General features: G+C 37.6%; 1 protein-coding gene across 1 annotated transcript in view; it reads left to right on the forward strand.

Moving 5' to 3' along the window:
- The first annotated feature begins 933 nt into the window (after positions 1-933).
- The window catches only part of akap12b (A kinase (PRKA) anchor protein 12b), a 77,037-nt gene continuing 63,698 nt past the window's right edge, over positions 934-14,272 (forward strand). The window contains exons 1-2 of the mRNA XM_074684708.1: positions 934-1,032; positions 3,172-3,451. Of these exons, the coding sequence (XP_074540809.1) occupies positions 3,332-3,451 (120 nt within the window). The 5' untranslated portion in view covers positions 934-1,032; positions 3,172-3,331. The remainder of the gene's footprint in view (positions 1,033-3,171; positions 3,452-14,272) is intronic.

A 14,272-nucleotide genomic window follows, 5' to 3' on the forward strand; every position in this document is an offset into this window, starting at 1 on the left:
TAACAATTTAACCAAAAATATCAAACAAACAAACAACCAGTAGATCAAAGACTTGCTGGGCAGCTTTAAACTGGAAATACTTAAATTCAGTTTTCGTGGAAAACCTGAAAGTTTTCACAAAACGGTCTCCATTTCTAACTTAGTGCCACCCTGTGAACTTTTTTGTTCACCTAGTGCCACATAACTGACTGCCATAGTTCTTCTGATATGGTGTGATGATTTAATATAGTTATATATATAGTAATATATATTTTAATTATATTATTATTTGCTTTGCTTTTGTATTTTTTCCTCCGTCTGTATTTATTTTTCTATTGTCAAATTGATCGAAATAAAAATCAATCAACCAAAGAAAAATAAATTAATAAAAAATATTTTTTTTTATTATTTTTTAAATTAAATTTATCAATTTGTTTTACATTTTGATTTTAATTTTAATTAATTTTTTTTTTATTTGTGACTTTATCTTAAAATATGCTATATATTTGTATCCATTGTAATTTTTGTTTGTTAATGTATTCTCTCTTACAGTTTTTGCTGATCTTCATTTGTTTTGTCAACAAAACCATTAAAAAAAAATCAAACAAGCTAAACCTCAATTGTTTTATCACTTCTCAAACAACAGTTTATTTATTCAATATTTTATTTGTTACTTTTAATGAAAGAAAGGTGACATAAAAATACCATACTTAATTCATAACCAGAATCTTCAGCATCCAAAATAACAAGTCATGATTTCCCAGAATGCTTTGCTGAATTGCTATAGAGCTGTTAGGCTAAAGGATAAGCTAACTGATCAGTAAGTTTTAAAAAGGTGGGGGTTAAAAACGAGATTCAGGCTGATTTGAACATTTATTTTTTATTTTTGTTCCAAGCATTTCTAATCGTTGTCAGTACCCACTGCCTACATTACCCACAAGGCACCGCGAGCAACGAACCTCTGCGTGAAGCCGTCGTCGTTTGGCTAGGTTTGGCTAGCTCATTGAACTGGCTGTGGTTGATGCTCCTTGAAGCGTTTCGCAGAAATCACAGGTGAGGAAGATGGTTTGGTTTCTTTAATCCTCTGAGGCTTCACATCAGAAATGTTCACCTTTCCAAAACTTACGTTTAAATTTTCGGAATTGAGAAATTATTGATTTCACGAACAAATTCCCGCTTTGTTTCAGCTACAACAGGTAGTCCGTTACTCATTCATCTGACATGAGATTAACTCTGTCACAGTTACCAGGTGTAAGTGTTCTAACTTAAAGTTATCGCCTCCTTTTATTGGCGATTTAAAGCTTCTTTTAAAAATAATAGTTCGCGCTGTTTATCAGTCCACTCACAGTCTGTGGTATCACTCCGCGTTGACGGGTGTTCTGAATGATCTGCTGATTACAGACTGATGATAGTGTTTATCGTTAAAAATCACCCTGATATGCTAAAAAAAATATAAATAAAATAACTTATTTCGCTAAATACACCACAGATTTAAACTATAATGATGACTGCAGTTGAAAAAAGCTGAGAGCATCTGACGTTAACGTGTTTGAGCACAGAGCAGACCGTTCAGGAGGGTCTACTTTTAGTGACGCAGTGGGTTTTGTTGAGCTGTTGTAGGTCAGACTTTCTTTGGTCTGATGCTGTTTGTGTAACAATTGTGTAAAATAAATTTCACACTCTAAATTAAGATGTTGTTCTTGATATTATTACGATTATTCTTGGCACTTGAGCTGTGGTTTGTAGTTGTGACAACAGAGCTGATATCCATTACATTTATTACATTCATTGAAGTCATTGCATTACCCGCTCTCATGTGACATTTCTTATAATACTTCAACACTTAACCTCTTATCTGATGAATATTTCTAAAGGGAAGCTTCCAAGTAGCTTACTATTTCCTGCAAGGTCAAACTGTGAGAGTGTGTCCCCTCTGCTCTCCTGTTTGTTAGCTGCAGGGACCCTCAGTCTGGACCTGTGTGAACTTGGCTGTGAGTGCTCAGGCTGTAATTTGTGTGTTCAAAAATTCCAACAAAATGGCACACACAGCTCAACCTGCAATCAGGATTTAAAACTGCACATCAGCTCCTCACAAGCCAGGCAGAAATAGTCGACTAACTCAAAAGCATAGCTGATGTGTGACACTGGCAATAATAATAATAATAATGATAATAATTATAATAATAAAAATAAAATAATAATAATAATAATAAATATATGTCAAATCATTATATATATTATAAAATAATAATTAAGAATAAAATCTAGCACGTTTGGGCCTATATTTTGGAAAAAAAAAAAACAGCATTAGATGAGAGTTGATTTTATGTATTGACAAAAAAGTTAAAAAAAAAATAATAATTAAAAAAATTTAGAAATTAAAAAAATCTGAAGCTTAAAAGGGGTTAACCCACAACTTAAAAATCCCGAAAAATTAAAAATCAAAACAATAAAAAACAATAAAAATAAATAGAATCGTAAAATTATAAAAAATAAATTCAAATACATCATTTGAAAATTAACAAAAAGAGTAAAATAAATAATAAAGAAATAAAGCAAAAACAAATAATAAAAAACAATCAGCTTTTCAAAACAAACAAAAATCGAAAAATTTAAATTTTTAAAAATCCTAATCTAAAAAGCAAAACAAAAAGAATAGATAGAAATGTACAATTATAAAAAAGAAATCAAAATTTATGCTTGAAAAATTAACAAAAAAAAAGAAAAATAAAGAAAGAATTAAAGCAAAAAAAACAACAACAAAACACTCAGAACATTAAAACAAAAAAAAAAATTAAAAAAGTAAAAATCTTAAAAATCATAATCCACAAAAGCAGCTTAATCTCAAAGCACAGTTATTATTTTTAGTAGATATAAAAATAATTTAAAAAAAATAGTTTTTAACACATTTTATATCTCCTTGGTGTGTTAATTGGGACATTTTTACGGTCTAAATTTCAACAATCGCTAAAATAAGAAGAAATAATCTCATTTTATTTCCTAACTCCTCACTCATCACCTGCATTTCATCAGCACCGACTCTCTGATGCAGCAATGCGTGCCCCATGTGATACTGAGAGGAGGAGGAGGAGGAGGAGGAGGAGGAGGAGGAGGAGGAGGAGGTGGTGGTGTTATGTGTGTGTGGGGGGTGTCCTAAAAGAGTTTGCTGGTCCTCTCACTTCATCACTCCAGATCCAGGCCACCCCGGGGCGGAGCTGCGCTGTAACCGAGCTCGTCATTCGGACGCTGTTGGACTTCTCGCTCGCTGTAGTCGTCTCATCTCGACGCGGAGGGGCTGTGAATTTTTTGGTGTGAAGACGAGAAGAGTTGGTGTCTTTGTGGTTTGTTCGCCATGGGAGCAGCAGAGAGTTCAGCGCAGCGGGACGGGAAGAGCCAGGAGGATGCCTCAGCTTCAGCCTCCGCCGCGGAGGTGAGCGTGCAGCAGGAGGCGAGCAGCGTCCACGACAGCAAGGTGAGCCGAGCGTGACGCGCTGTGACCCCGTACCTGTCCTCCTCTGTCCTCTGTGGTGTTTGCTCTGCTTTGTTCCCTCCTATTGTCCACCTGTATGTTTATAAACATAGTCTACCTGTCAGCGAACACCCCCCCTCCCCTCACCCCTCCCTCTGAGCGTCTGTCTCTGCGCATCCGTTACGTGCTGCAGCGCGCGCTCGCTCTGTGTGCGCCTCGCGCTGACTTTTTGCTGAGTAATGAGTGAGGTGGTCTGCACTCTGCAGTCCCGCAGTAATAAAACGGCTGGAGCCCGGTTCGGTCCGGATTCTCATCCAGACCAACAGGCACCAGGACTCAGGGTCTGACTGTGACACAGAGGACCACATGTTTCCTGTCTGACAGTTCTGGGGTTTTTGTTGAACCACATGAGAACACTTAGAGATGATTCAATTAGACTGAATATGATTTATCACACTCCTGCTGTACTCCATTCATCATGTACTTTCATTCTTTCATCCCCCATAGATTCAATGTATTTATTCAATGCTCATTTATTGGTTAGCTACTCAGTTAAACTGTAGTTTTTACTGAAACAAACCAAAAGTGAAAGTAAATTTTTGCATCCACAAATCAAAGTTTCTGACTGGTAACCACAGACTGAGTGATTCATAAAGATATATGTAGGAAAAGGGAAATATGTGACCTCACTTTTTCATTTGAGTCATCAATATGTAGAATAGAATAAGATAGAATAGTCTTTATTGATCTCCATAAGGGACAATTTCTTGTTACAGCAGCTCTCAGGCAAAAAAATATAACAACAAAAATACAATGATAATAGTTATATGAAATTAGAATGCTAAGGAAATATAAAAAAGTAGAGAAATATTACTATTTACACACAAAATAATGATATGATGCATCCGTATTTATGTATTTTATTGTAAATTTTAATAAAAATCATATATAAATGGGTTAGGGATAGAAAAGGAGTAAAAATAACTTGTATTAAAACATTATTTAAGTTTTAAGCCAATTTTCAAGTAAATTTCTCTTGTTCCATTGGCAGATTTGTCCTTAAATAACATTAAATAAGACATTTTTCTGGACCGTCCAGTTGGATGTGGCTCATATTGAGTAGATCAAGACAATTTTCACTTAAAATCAGACAAAAACACTTAATAAGATTTTAGTTTTTGCAGTTTAGAGCCTTTATTTTATGTATGTAAGAAAAAGGTTAACATATGACTTTCTTTTCATATTAACATGAATTTATTAGAGAAAACTCCAAGAAATTTGGGAAAGATCCAGTAAAAGCCATCCAAGTGATGCAATGATAAATAATAGAATAGAAAAGAATAGAATAGAATAGAATAGAAGAGTCACCAGAAACATAAAGTCAGTGATTACAGAGGGATCACTTGGTTTTCCAAATCTGTCAAATTGGACAATTTTGGTTGATTCAGGTTAAATTAACAAAGAAAGAAAAGAAAAGAAAAATAGTCCAAGTGTCTCTTCTTGATTATTAGATTCCTTCTTGCTGTCATCCTCTGAAATATGCTTCGCTGTACCAGTTTGACCACATCACCAAGGAGTTTGATAAACCCTGGATAAACAGAAAACTATAAACCTCATCAGCATGTTTGGAGGGAAGACAGGACTGAATCATCCTCAGAGATGACTGATAAACCTCAACACTTCAGAAACGAACTGAGCGTGCTCCTTCCTGTGTTCCTCAGCTCAGATTTAATTACCTAACAGCCTCTGACCGGCGCTCTTTGCAGCGTGCTGTGGGCCAGCTGCCGCCCTCCGTCTTCTTGCAGACTCGGCACTCTTACCTCGGTGTAAATTTCTCAGCTTTGTGTGAATGAATATTTGGAAAGCGCTCACTAATGACTGTGTATGTTTTCGCCACCTGCTCTATTCACGCCTTCCTACAGCCGATTGGATTTATTGACTTTTTTTATAGGTTGGAGGTCAGAGGGTCACACTGCGTGGCCCTGACGGGTCAGCCTAAAGGTCACATGACAATAAGGGAGACATTAAGAGGGACAGAGGGGACACAGGGTTAAACATTTGGTGAAGATCTAAATCTCTGCTACATGAAAGTTCTTCGTTTCTGTGTTTTTTTCATGCTGGTGTTTGTGCAGATGTTTTCCAGAGAAGTGACGTCATGTGTGGGTGTTTGTTCAGACCTGAGTGTGTCAAAAATCACAGGTATTTTCCCTTTGACAGAAACAGAGGGACGTATGATAGGAAATGTTTCTGAGTAGAGATCGACCGATAAGGTTTTTTTCAGGGCCGATACCGAAGCCAATAACCGATATTTGGAGCTGATATTCATTTACAGTATGTGGAAATATTGACATCAAAATATTGAATAATAAAAACTCCAACACTTAAAAAACATTTAAGTTTATGTTTATCAAACAGCTCCCAGGCTCAGCAGCATTACTTACCAGGTTAAATAAAAACCTAAAAAATATAAAAAATTCCCCAAAGCTTTCTACAGTAAACAAAATTTTCCAAAATTTCAATGTAACCTCAATAAAACTGGACTGAAAATGACAAATATCAGCGCTAATATGCTAATGCCAGTGGACTGATTATCGGCCTGGCGGATAATCAGCCCGGCGGATAAAAAGGCCTGATGCCATTATACCAATGCCAATATACCGATACCAATATGCCTCAAAATGGTGATTATTGGCCTGGCAGATAATCTGCCTAAGCCATTCTGCCAGTGCCAATGTGCCAATATGCTGAGACTAGGGATGGGTACCGAGTAAGGTACTTTTATAGGTACCGACCGAATTCTGTCAAAAGTACTGATTCACGTAAAATCTAAAGGTTCCATGTTTAGGTACCTAAATGCATCCTTCTGACTGTGAGGGAGTGGAAGAGTAGGTGAATTTCCATGCTGGACATGAACACAGCATTGCAAGGTAATATATTGAAGAATTAATATGTTAAATTGAAAAAAAAAAAGTGTTTTATTATTCAATAAATTGATATATTTTTTTACCACTATAACACAGAAAGTACCGAAAGTTGGTACCGTTGAGTATCCGTACCGATTGACAGGTACTGGGTAGAGCTACCGTATTGTTTCAAATGTGAAAGGTACCCATCCCTAGCTGAGACCAATCTGCCAGTGCCAATATGCTGATTCTCGGCCTAGCAGATAATTGGCTTGATACCAATAGGCCAATGCCAACATGCATCAAAATGGTGAATATTGGTGTTGCAGATAATCGGCCTGATGCCAATTCGCTGATGCCAATATGCTGATTCTCAGCCTGGCAGAGAATTGGCCTGTTCCATATGCCATTGCTAAAATGCCAATGCCAATTTGTTAATGCCAATAGTCAATACCAATATGTCAATATGCTAATGGGCTAATTCCAATATGCCGATACCAATCTGCCAGTGCCAATTTGCCAATATGCTAATTCTCGGCCTAGTGGATAATTGGCCTGATGCCGATATGCCAGTGCCAAAATTCTAATGCCAATATGCTGATGCCAACATGCTGGTACCAATATGCCAATTTCCTGATTCCTGGCCTAACAGATAATTGGCCTGATGCCAATATCCCAGTGCCATTATGCCGACACCAATATGCCTGTACCAATCTGGTGATGCCAATATGCCTGTACCTATATGCCAATATTCCAATGCCAATATGTGGATACCAATATGCTGATGCCAATATGCCTCAAAATGGTGAATATTGGTCTGGCAGATAATTGGCCTAATGCCAATTCGCCAATGTCAGTATGCCAATGCCAATTTGCCAATGCCAATTTGCCAATGCCAATATGCAAATTCTCAGCCTGGCAGATAGTTGGCCAAGTGCCAATATGCCTGTGCAAAAATGCCGATGCTGATATGCGGATAATCAGCCTCTTCCTTTTTTCAGAGCTTACTGTCTGACTTGTTTCAGTCCATCTTTTCCTCTCTGATCTCTGACTGTGGCAGATACGTCTTGTGTTGCCTTTTGTCTCTGTATAAAGTGTTTTTATCAATCTCTGCCCGCTGCCAGCTTCGGTTTCAGCGCAGAGTAGGGTCAGTTTTTGTTTACTACTGTTGGACTTCACTTTCATAACAAATCAATGACACAGAGAAACCTGAAGTATCATGTGTATCTAAATGAGAGGGAATCAAACCAGTGCTCATTATTCTGTCATGCTAAGGGCTGTGACGCACATACTAACCTGATTACTGACAGTAATACCAGCAGAAAAACACACACCATGGGACCGTCTTTCTCAGAGGACTGTTTTGAATGGTGTAATGTTAAAGTATATAAAAGCCTGTATAAATGTTTACATACTTTTCTCCTTAAATATGTAGTAAAAGACATTTTTTAAGGAAAGGAGGAGAAACATGACTGTAATTCTGCGCCAGTAAACTGAGTTTAACCTTCGCCTCAGGTGGAAACAGCAGATTAAAAGGCCAACACATGCACCAAAGGAACGTCAGAGGACGGGCCGATGGTTTACAGAGTATAGATGGGATGTTGTCAGGAGGGGAAGTGGAAAATGTTCGGTTGGCCTCAGTGTGTGCCTGGTCCAAGCCTTTCTGCTTGATACACAGTCGATAAATATCCTCCTCACTTCACAGAGGAATTAAAGCAATGTCTGTGCAGCTCTGCTGACCCGCCTTCCTGATGCCTCTGAGTCTCCAACAGCACGATGAGGAGTCAAAACAACCACGTTAAGAACGTAGATCCAGTCAACTTCACGTAGATTCATGCTAAAAACAGTAAACGGTGCTAATGCGGCAGAATAGCTCCACTTCATTTTTAGAATATTTTCAAAATATCTTTATTTTTCTGTCATTTGTTGCGTGTTAGCTGTATTTACACATAGTGAATGTTTACCGAAACGTGTCCCTTCATTTTTTAACCCGTTTAGACCTGAGGCACCTGCTAATAACACCTTAGAAAAACATAGTTTAAAATGTAAACAATCTCTTACAGCCTGAAGGGCAAAGGAAAAAAAAGTTTTAAAAGTTCACCAAAACTTATGTCTCAGCCAAGAAAGCAGATAGAAACATGTCTTTGCTTTGCCCCATGTGTCAGCGAATCACAGCACATTTAATCAGTCACATGTCCTAAAATGATGACATCATCTGAAATGACCTATGCACCGCATCCGGCCTTGAAGGTATATACACGCTGAATCCAGTCTGAAGGGGTTAATGTCTCATCTTTAGTGGTCTGTGGTGTGGTTCAGTTGTATTGGAGATATTGAAGCTAACAAGTATTTATTTACAAATCAGCATCTGAATTAATCCCTGAGTTTAACCCACAGCCTAAAGAGACATGTCCAAGCTCAAGTCCAACCCGTGACCCTTCACCCCATGTCTACATGAAATAAAAAGCCTAAATTATAAACTTTAAAACCCTAACCCTAGAAAAAGCCTACGTTTCATGGTTCCTGGATGATGAATTGATTTCGAGCCTTGTGTGGCGAGGGCTCCAGGAAACAGTCGTGAGAGGAAGTAAACTGTAAACATACTTTGAAAGTTCCCATGAAAGAAAAACAAACAGCTGAGATCTTTTTGTGCCACAGGTCCTGCTTTCTAACTTAATGTATATGTCAGAATGTGGACCAACAATGACAGGAAAGGACTGCTCATAGATCCTTGATGGAGTTTAACCAGCACTGACTGGAAGACGTGAGAAGAAAATGCTGACTCATCACATACTTGAGGTCAAATATGAACTATGTGTAAACTGTATGGGATGAGCTAGCTAGCATGTTAGCTTCCCATGCTTGGAAACCTCTAAATTAATGAAATAGATGCTGTGACTCTTAATTTTTTTCTGACATATCTTAAATTCAGCTTTTATATAAAACCTTACTTAGTGTATGTGACTCTGTTGACCTCAGAGAGCCTCTAAACATTTCATTTTGTACAGACCATGACAGACAGAAAATGATGGATGTCAGTACTTAATGTGTAAATTTTCAAAACTCCTGCGCTTTTGTTTGTTGTAAAAATCCCTTAACTGTAGGGATGGGAATCGAAAACCGGTCCCTGTTTAGAATCCATAAATATTTTAATCTATCGATATTGTTAGCTGTGTGCTTAATGATTCCCTTACCAATTCTTTACACTGCAGGAACTTATGTCGACTAATCTGCTGCAGCTATCTTAGCTTAGCAGGTTGATAACGTTTCCCAAGAAAACTCTGATTCAGGATTTTCAGCACAACATTACATTCTCACACCAAATTCATATTCATCTCCTTATTTACCAAAAACGGTATAAACAAAATGCTGCTAGCTTGATGCTAACGTGTACAGAAAATTGCATTGATATGCTAGTGGTTAGCAAAGATCAGTACAACTTCGGCTTCAGAATAGAATTTCAACTTTCAAAGAAAAGTTAGGTGCAGGCTCATGGCTGACTTCATAACTTCAGCAAGGTTCCAAACAACTTAGAATACTGCTATAACCACTTGGAGACACTAGATGGCCCACTTGAGTCAATAATATATTACAAAATAGTACATCAACGTCACGTTATTTCTCTGTATTTACGTCCAGAGATATCCAGATCCAGTGACCAATTATGTTTTTATTCACATATGAACTTAATTTAACATTGTTGACCTAGAAAACTTGTGAAGCTACTTTTCTTACAGAGAAAATCCACAGGAGAAATTGATACGAGAATCGATTAAGTATCAGATCGATAAGCAGAATCAATAAAGGTGTTGATATCAATAAAATCTTATCAATTACCATTTCTACTTAATTGGTGGGAAAACTGCTCATAACGCTCCATTTAAAAAAAAGCACAATTACAGTTCTGGGTTGTTAAATTAATACACGTATAAGAGGTCAGTTCAATTCAGCTTCATTTTGGACATATTTCATAAAGCCATGGAACACAAACAGCCAGTCCGTGCTGTGGAACATGGACAACAGGTCTGTACTGTAAAGCGCAGACAGCCAGTCTATGCCGCAGATCTCAAACAACCTATCCATCGCCAAGTGTTTTATCAGTTAATACGAACCGTTACTGGTGGATACGGCCTGGGCTTCCTGCCTGCGCACTACCGCTAAGTACAGCAAGGTCTCGTGTCCTCCTCGTTCCCTCCTCACTCATGGCCACAAAACACTGACACAGCAAACGTTACTTTGCTAAAACGGATGTCTCAAAGTGTAAAAGAGCAGTTACTTAAATATACAGGCAGTTATTTAAAGTTTGGTGACAGAGTATTATGTAATATTGAATTTAAAACAGGCTGATATGCGTGACTGCTTGGTGCATGGCGCCTGACGTGGTGTTTTTAGTGTATGGGACGGACCTCAAACACCAAGGTCTGGCCTCTACAGTGCTCTCTTGATCTACCTGCGTCTTTACAAAAACTTTACATAAAATTTAGTAACATGAATGGTTTTATTCACATTTAGTGTGAACATAAGAATCTCAGATCTGCCTCTGGAAAACTCCTTGTTTCTATGATACATGATGCTTTATTATTATGCTTCATTCTTGTACACCTGTTGATACTGACGGAGGATTACGGTGCATTTTTCTGTCTTTAATTCTTGTTTTCCTGATGCACAGCCTCCTCATGTCTGTAAACATGCTCACAAACACGCTCTGAAGCATGCAGAGTGACAAACAGTGCCAAAAAGCCCCTTGAACATGAGACCTGCATCACATGTCGTGTCCTCCTACCCCAACATGAGCGGCAGGTGACTCCAATGATCCACATCATGTTATGTAATGTAATGTGTGCTGATTAAGGCTGCTGCGTTCCTGGATAATGAGCTGCAGCTGATCAGACGCTGCTGTGGCTCTGATTATCCTGTTAGCAGGGGGAGAAAGAGAAGGTGAGGAGGGAGGGGAGGAGGGGAGGAGGGGAGGAGGCGGAAGGGGTCAAACAGAGGATCCATTGAGGATGTGACAGGACAGGGACAAGCCGGGGGCCCCTGTGAGCACCGGCTCAAAACAAGAGGAAGGAGGCGACGTGGGGAGGAGGGAAGGGGGTGGGGCGGCGTTTGGGTGGGCACGGGAAGAGGGGACAAGTGTGGAGGGAGGGAGGAAGAAAGGATCCACAGGGTGACATAAAGGAAGATGAATCGGCCGATTGTTCCCTCTGCTCTCCCTCCTGGATGAGTTTTTTTTTAAAGACACCGATGACAGGGCCCGAAAAAAAGAGCAAGCTCAGAGAGGGGTTGGGACTGTGAGGAGCTAACGAGGACACAGCTCCTTCCACTACTGGGTTTGTGTACATTCACAACTTTACACTTTACATCAAACACTAGTTTCAGACTAAATTCATTCAGCATTGCTTGTGTCATTTTTTTTTTTTTTTGCATAATCTGTTTTGATCCACAAATCCTCAATGAAACACTCGCAAGCTTTCACAAAATCAGACCCAGGCTGTGTCTCAAAAAGTTTTTTTCTTTAAAAAAAAAAAAAATCCAATATATATATATAATTTTTTAATCTTACAAACTTTTATATACCCCTACATAAGAATAAATAAAATAAATTAATAAAATAAGAATCAAATAGATGAAACCCTGCTCTAAGAGAATGAATCATTCCCCTTATAAATTAGTAATGACCTACAGGTAAGAGCCATTTTTCCTTGGATCACCTGGATTAAAGTCATTCAGGTGCCACAAATTCTACTTTATCTTTACAATAAAGACAAAAGAGTGGGTAAAATTCTAAAAACAGTAAAAATATATTAAATATATATATTTTAACAAGAAGCTTTTTGCATGGATAAAATTGTACATGTGATGTCTTAGTTTTTTGTTTTTAATTAATTTATATGATATAAAAAAGGAAAATTGTAATGTCATAAGTTAGATGAATTTAAAAAAAAATGAAATATAAAAAAATGCAATATTTTTCAAAAATTTTAATTTAAAAAATTTGCAAAATAAAAAATGAATAAAATTAAAAAATGTGCAAAAATTCCAAAAGTTATGAAATTTCAAGAATTTTCAAAAAAATTGCAAAAATTTGGAAAAATTTCAAAAGTTATGAAATTCCAAGAATTTGAAATAACAAAAAGTTGCAATATTTTTCAAACAGTTTAATTACAAAAATTTGCAAATTAAAATAAAGAAAAAAAATGTGCAAAAAATTTGCCTGAATTCCAAAAGTTGAGAATTTGCAAAAATTTGCCAAAACTTTATAAATTTTCAAAAAAGTTCAAAATTGTTATAAAAAATTTGCTTTTAAAGACTTTTCAATAATTAGCAAAAACTTGCAGAACTTCTCAAGAAATTTTGAAATTTGCTTAAAAAAATTTGCAAAACTCAAAAAAAAAAATTTTAACATTGGATAAATATCAAAAAACACAAAAATCAGATAAATGAAAAAAAGGTTTAAAAAATAGCTAAAAGCACAAACTAGAAAAAAAAATTATGCAATATGCTATGCAGATTTAGTTTACAAAATGTTAACACATGATTTTATTGAGCGTCAGTGTCTTTAATCCTCAATAGCCTCTGTAAAAAAAATAAAAATCCTTTGTTATTTTAGTACGTTAGGAGCCACTGCAAAGGAGTCAAAGGGCCACATGAGGCTCCAGAGCCGCAGGTTGAAGACCCTTGAGCTAGCACATATGTAGCAACATTAGGTAATTCTTCATAGGTGCAGTGGGGACGTGAAATACATTGTAAAAGTTACTCCATCGTTATTTCTTCTTCGTGTCTCACTAAAGCTACGTATCAGGGAGTAACAGCAACACTGCCCCCCCCATGGTTTCTGGTGGTACTGCTCTGTTTAGTCCGTATCTGTAAACCTTATGGAAACATGCAGAAATACAGACGAAATAAACGCTGAGCACGGACAGAAGGCTCCGTCTGTATCGGTATGTAACATCAAGCAGTAGAGTCAGTGTACTCAGTGCCCGTGTTGGAGTACTCACAGAGTATCCCATTGGAGACACAGCCCTCATAAAGCTCTGTAATAAACCTTAACATGAAGCTACTCCCCTCAGCTTTAACCTCCTGCAGACTGAACATCCTGTGAACTCTTATCTCCACGTCAAGGTCGTTTAACTCAGATTTTATCTTTGTCATGAACCCCGGCGTGTTTTTAGCAAGTTCAGCGAGTTTCTGTTAGTAATTCAATTTTTCCTGTTAGTGCAGAGTCAAGTGATCGTGGTTATTAGGAGGTTAAGCAGCTGAATAAGAAAGGAAGTACGACAGGATGAAGACTTGGCTCAAATAAAGTGCTTCAGTTAGTTCACTTACATGATCGTTGGAGAAATCAAAGTGCATCACAGTTTTCCATACCGTCAGTGTAAATGCACTCAGAGAAGTAAGAGCTGAAGTATCTTTGAGACTCAGCTTTTGACTGAGCTTCTTCCAAAGATGCTCTGAAAGAGGAAATTTATCCAAATCAGGATTAAGAAGTCATCATTTAGAAACTGAAACCCACAGGAATTTCTTTCTGTATCAAATAAACACTCTTTCACATGATTGTCAGCTCTAATCTAACTGAACTAAAGCTTTAAACGAGATTTTAAAGTGACTCATTAATCTAATCTGAGCATCAAACCCTGTGGTTCCTCAGTCAGCTGTTCCCTCTCCGTTTGGGACAAATTAACGTCAAACTAACCTTTAAATCCAGACGTCAAGTCACGGTCAGACACCAGTCTGCTCATTTATCACGCTCCACATCAATCCTGACATTTCAGCTGAGGGGAACTCTGAAACGTGGTGCTGTTGTTGCCCGGATTGCAGGACAGGATCAGCTTTTAAGAATATCCTCCATGTTGTTCAGGCCAATGAATTGAATTAACATTTTTGCCACAGTGTCAACAGGAAGAGGCTCTTTCCTCTGAGT

The sequence above is a fragment of the Halichoeres trimaculatus genome, unplaced genomic scaffold (genome assembly GCF_033239565.1).
Source record: "Halichoeres trimaculatus isolate MK-OKI-2021-1 unplaced genomic scaffold, fHalTri1.1 fHalTri1_scaffold_13, whole genome shotgun sequence".
Lineage (NCBI taxonomy): Eukaryota > Metazoa > Chordata > Actinopteri > Labriformes > Labridae > Halichoeres > Halichoeres trimaculatus.